General features: G+C 40.2%; 1 protein-coding gene across 1 annotated transcript in view; it reads right to left on the reverse strand.

Moving 5' to 3' along the window:
- Positions 1-5,530, reverse strand: part of LOC103608880 (serine/threonine-protein kinase MRCK alpha-like) — an 11,427-nt gene that overhangs the window by 1,307 nt on the left and 4,590 nt on the right. Inside the window, exons 2-3 of the mRNA XM_008593275.1 lie at positions 3,459-3,556; positions 2,265-2,346 (exon numbers count right to left, since the gene is read on the reverse strand). Coding sequence (XP_008591497.1) covers positions 2,265-2,346; positions 3,459-3,556 — 180 coding nt within the window. The remainder of the gene's footprint in view (positions 1-2,264; positions 2,347-3,458; positions 3,557-5,530) is intronic.

Here is a 5,530-nt window from a genome sequence, read left to right on the forward strand (position 1 = left end):
GAAGGCAGAGAGTTCATGGTCCCCACACTGCCCCTGCTAGAGGGAGGGATCAGTCTCTCTTGCTCCCTCTTCTCATGTTGCGGGAAGATGCAACTCTTTGCATATTCCTAAAAGCATGGGGCTCACTCTGTTTTAGTTCTTAATATTTAGAAGTAAACTAAACCGTCAGCCAGAAACCCTCAAACTATCTTAGACTCCAAAAATTAAACAAGACACCTCGTTATAGGTTGGCATTCAGTCCCCCTGAAAAGATGTCTTAACTCTTGGTACCTGTGCATGTGACCTTATTGGAATCGGGGTCTTTGCAGATGATCAAGTTAAGATGAGGACATTAGGGTGGGCCCTAATCCAACATGACTGTGTCCTTATGGAGAATTTGGATGCAGACACACACAGGAGAGTGTCACGTGAAGACGGAGGCAGAGATCAGGGTGATGCTTCTACAAGCCAAGGAACGCTACAGATGGCAGCAAACCCAAGAGCTGGGAGGGAGGCATGGAGCAGGTTGTCCCTCACAGCCTTGGAAGAACCAAGCCCCATGACACCTTGACCTCGGACTTGCAGCCTCCAGAACATGAGACAATGAATCTCTGTTGCTTAAGCCCCTAGTCTGTGGTACTTTGTCACAGCACCCCTGACAAACTAGTACACAGCTGCATTAGGTATAAATAAAGTAAGAAAAAAAAGAGAGAAATGGATCTATAGTGGCTTTTTTCACACTCTAAATCTGCTAGAATCTAAAAGGGAGGTGGCACTCCAGGAAATAGGACTGTGCACAGACTTTACGAATATGACCCCCAAAGCACAGGCAACAAAAGGAAAAATAAACAAATGGGATTATAATCAAACTAAAAAGCTTCTGCACATCAAGAGAGACAATTAACAGAGTGAAAGGACAACCTACAGAGTAGCAGAAAATATTTGCAAACTATGCATCCAACAAGGGATTAATAACCAGAATACACAAAGAAGTCAAACAACTTCACAGTTAAAAAAAAAAAAAAAAGGAACCCAATTTAAAAAATAGGCAAAGGAGCTGAATAGGCATTTTTCAAAGGAAGACATACAAATGGCCAAAAGGTACATGAACAAATGCTTGACATCACTCAGCATCAGGGAAACACAAATCAAAACCACACTGAGATATCATCCAACCCCAGTCAGACTGGCTATTATAAAAAAAGACAGAGAACAACAAATGCTGGTGAGGATGTGGAGAAAGGGGAACCCTCCTGCACTGTTGGTGGGACTGTACATTAGTGCAGCCATTATGGAAAACAGTATGGAGGTTCCTCAAACAACTACACATAGCACTGCCACACGATCCAGCAATCCCACTAATGGGCATATACCCAGAGGAATGGAAATCATCATGTTGAGGGGATGCCTGCACTCCCATGGTTATTGCAGCTCTATTTACAACAGCCCAGAGTTGGAATCGACCTAAATGTCCATCAACGGATGACCGGATAAGGAAAATGTGGCATATCTACACAACGGAATATTACTCTGCCATAAAAAAGAATGAAATCCTGCCATTCACAGCAACATGGATGAACTTAGAGAAAATTAGAGTAAGTGAAATAAGCCAGGCACAGAAAGAGAAATACTGCATGTCCTCACTCGTAAGTGGGAGCTAAAATAATAAAAAAATAAACTTTAAAAAAGAAAGAAAGATATAACAATCATAATAATACATCAAACTTTCAAAAGGAGAGAACAGAACTGAGGTTACAAGAGGTGGGTAAGGGGGAGGGAGAGGGGACTAAGGGAGGAATCGATAAAGGGGCCTGGGAAACAATAACATTGCATAGTATTGAATATACTAACTATTCCGATTAAATAAATCAATAAAAACAAAACGTTGGTGGGAGCAGTGGAGGTGAGGCTGCTTTCAGTGTGGGGCTGCAGCTCAGCGCACTTCTACCCCCGGGTGGGTAAGTTTCACAGGGAGTGTTTTAAATGGTGACCAGTGGTTGCAGATGCTTCCGTCCCACTGTACCGAGATAAATCCCACTGGAAAATAACGGGAGTGTGCCGGAGGTAGATGTTTTTTAATCTGCCAAACTATGCAAGCTGAATGAGAAGCGTGTTTCGCCCCAAGTGCATTGAGGGGCTGTGGGTAAAGAACACAGACCTGAAGCCCAGACACTCCTGGGTTAAAATCTCGCCTCTCCCTGCACCAGCTCTCTGACTCTGGGCAGTCAGCTAGAGAAATGGTTCCTTAGAAGCAGTTCTACTAAGAAGAAAAAGTCATTTCTTACTTGTCTTATTTTTGAAATATATTAATCTAATTGTCTCCAAATGTAAAATATTTAGGGATCCTTCACTATTTAAGGGTCGAACCTAAAATAACAAAAAACAAGATTACCATTTCAACAGACACTTTAAAATCGTTATAAGGATATTGGCTTACATACAAAGCATTAGTTGTTAAGGCATTCTATTTACAACTCACCACTCCACATACTCTAGTCTCAAAAAGAAAAGAGAAGAGAAGAATAATATCAGTTGAATGAGATGCATGGCGTTACAAACTCATATTGATAAAATTTCAAAAACATGAATATCATGGGTTAAAAAATCTGAAATCACTAACTTAAATAGAAATACATTTAGTTATTAACTTTTAAGAAGTCATTACGTACTAAAAGGTTACCCCGAAAAGACTAATCTGCCTTACGAATTCATTTTATCAAACAGTAGATAGGACGGTTCACAGCTAGAATGCTGGGAAGTATATTTTAGTGTTTTATGTAGTGGGACGGTCCTTACAACGGCTTTCCCACTGCTGATCTTGCATCACATAGGATAGAATCTCACATACAGTTGCAGCTATGCCTGTATAAATTCCTTTTGGATGGTTCATGCAATGTGTACTCTACATATCCTGGAATTTAATTACTCTTAAATCTTCAATGGTCTCTTAATATAATGACCCGTTTTTACTTTAAAATTTTTATCTGTTTTAAATTATTTGTGCTTGAGATACAAAAGTTTTATTTTATTGTGAATCTGTGAAATCCTACTTGAGAATCTGAAACACAGCTTTGGAAATATCTATATCTATATTTCAGCCTGTAAAATTTTCTTCACTGGAGACCAAATTATACTGCTAAGTAAAAATTAGCAATAAATAAAAGTAACTTTAAACTGAGTGTGGGAAATAACAGCTATACTGTCATGATATAAGTAAATGTACTATAAATGTACTACAGTACATTTATTTATGTCATGACAATCCCACTCTATATAATACAACCAAACATCACAAACTAGCTCTAGTACTGGTAACAAAGTTAACCAATTTGATGTTTGGTGGTTTACCTCTTGTTTTTTACTTTTACTTCAGCCTCCACATTTACAAGTTCACATTACAGTAAATGAACCAGGGAATAGTCCTGTTTCCACTTTTCAATCATTAATTCATTAGTTACATGGTCTTATTCTCAAATTACCTTCCTGAGAGGGACCGTCTGGACCCATTCTGCGGAGTTCACATCGAAAATGTCCACTGCATTTTCACTGTACACCAACAGGTACGGGGCATTGTAACCTGGGAGGTAACAGCAAACATGGGCTTCACGATTCATTTTTAAGTAAAATTTTTATTGAGATAACGACAGATTCACATGTCATTGTAAAAATAATACAGACAGATCCCTTGTGGACTCTGCCCACTTCCCCCCAATGGTGACATTTTGCAAAACAATGATACTGACATTGATTCAATCAACCTTCCTATCTTAGGCAAATTTTCCCTTTTACTTGCGCTGTGTGTGTGTGTGTGTGTGTGTGTATCAATTTCCATACAATTTTATCACCTGTGTAGGTTCATGTGTCCAACACCACAGTCAAGATACTGAATAATTCCAACACCTCGAGGATCCCTTTTGGTTCCCTTTTAGAGCCACACCAACCCCTTTCCCACCTCCCCTTCTTCCCCAAGCCCTGACAATCAGTAATCTGTCCTCCACTTCTAACATTCTGTCATTTCAAAAATATTACATAAATGAAATCATATAGCACACATGATTAATTTTATCTGTTAAACCCAAATTCATTAAAACACACACAAACAAAACTTCTAATTAGGAACCTAGAAGAATCCCGTTATAATACTCTTATTATCAGATCATAGCTGCTTCAAAACCACTTTTGAAATATACATGGTTTAAACAAATGTAAACAAGAAATAAGTGATGTGCACAACTCAAATATACGTAGTGAAAAAAGCTTTCCAACACCTCATCTGACAGCAGCTGTACTAAGTAATGTCATAACACCTCAAAATCTGTCTTCCAGACCAGTTCAGCTCACAACAAAAGAAGATGGTATACATAAGGTGAGAAAAGTCTATGTGGAAAGTGAAATTAACAAACAAAGCAGTGAAATCTTCTGGCCAGTAACATTTTTGGAACTTTCCACTTTATCAATGATAACCCGTTATGGTTCCTAAATGTCCAACCTGTCAACATGAATATGCCTCCCCATTAAAGCAACCACAGTATAAACAACACAACATCTTTTTCCCACTTTCCTCCTCGTATGCTCACGATGTCCCATCTCTTTCCCTTTTCTTATAGGCAGACTCCTGAAAGTGCTGTCTACCTCCCACGTTCTCCACGTCTCATCTGCTCACACCTCAGCCCACGGCAATCTGACTTGCACCTTAACCTCTCCGTCAGAATCGCTCTCACTACAGGTTATCCACCGTCGACTGCTGCTAAAACCAAGACACATTTCCACCGCTGTCTTCTCTGATCGCTCAGTGATGCTGGACCCGTCTCTCTCAGGCTCGGTGGTGCTCTCTAGGTTTCCCTCCTGCTCCCCTGAATTCTCGTCTCGGTCTCCTTTGGGGGCTTCTCTTCCTCCACCTGTGCTCTCTTCTCTTCTCTCTCTTTTTACTCTCCCACACAGCACGTCCAGGGCATCAGGCTGACAACACCAGAGACTGGTCATCATCTTCAGTGCTACAACGGTGGGATGACCAGACGCTGTGTGCCCCTGATGAGGTGACTCGGTATGACATGTACAGCACTGTTAGAAGCATTCTCAGTAAAAGCCTTTAGAGCTCACTTTCAGTTGTGGAAAATTCAGGATATAGAAGATGTTAAAAGGCACCATGAGAAAACAAAAAGATCCAGATCATAGGACATTCTGTAGGAACACAAATCGGTGACATGGAAGACTACTCATGATTAGAAGATACTTAAGAGAAAACAGTGGTGTGCAATATGTGGGCTTGTTTGGATTCCGATCCAACAAATGCACTGTAAAGAGTCATACTTGTGATAATCAGAGATATCCGAATATGGACTATCAACCAGAATCATGCACAATTTCTTCAGCAGTGACCACAGCAATGTGGCTATGTGAGGAAATGTCCTTATTTTAGAGATGCATGCTACAGTTGCAGAGATAGAATGACGTGATGTCTGGAACTTGATTTGAAACACTGCAACATCGCAACAAAACAGGAAACACTTGACTTGTCCTATCTCTTCCCTCACCCACCTAAACCTGATCC

The sequence above is a fragment of the Galeopterus variegatus genome, unplaced genomic scaffold (genome assembly GCF_000696425.1).
Source record: "Galeopterus variegatus unplaced genomic scaffold, G_variegatus-3.0.2 Scaffold8944, whole genome shotgun sequence".
In the NCBI taxonomy this organism is placed as follows: domain Eukaryota; kingdom Metazoa; phylum Chordata; class Mammalia; order Dermoptera; family Cynocephalidae; genus Galeopterus; species Galeopterus variegatus.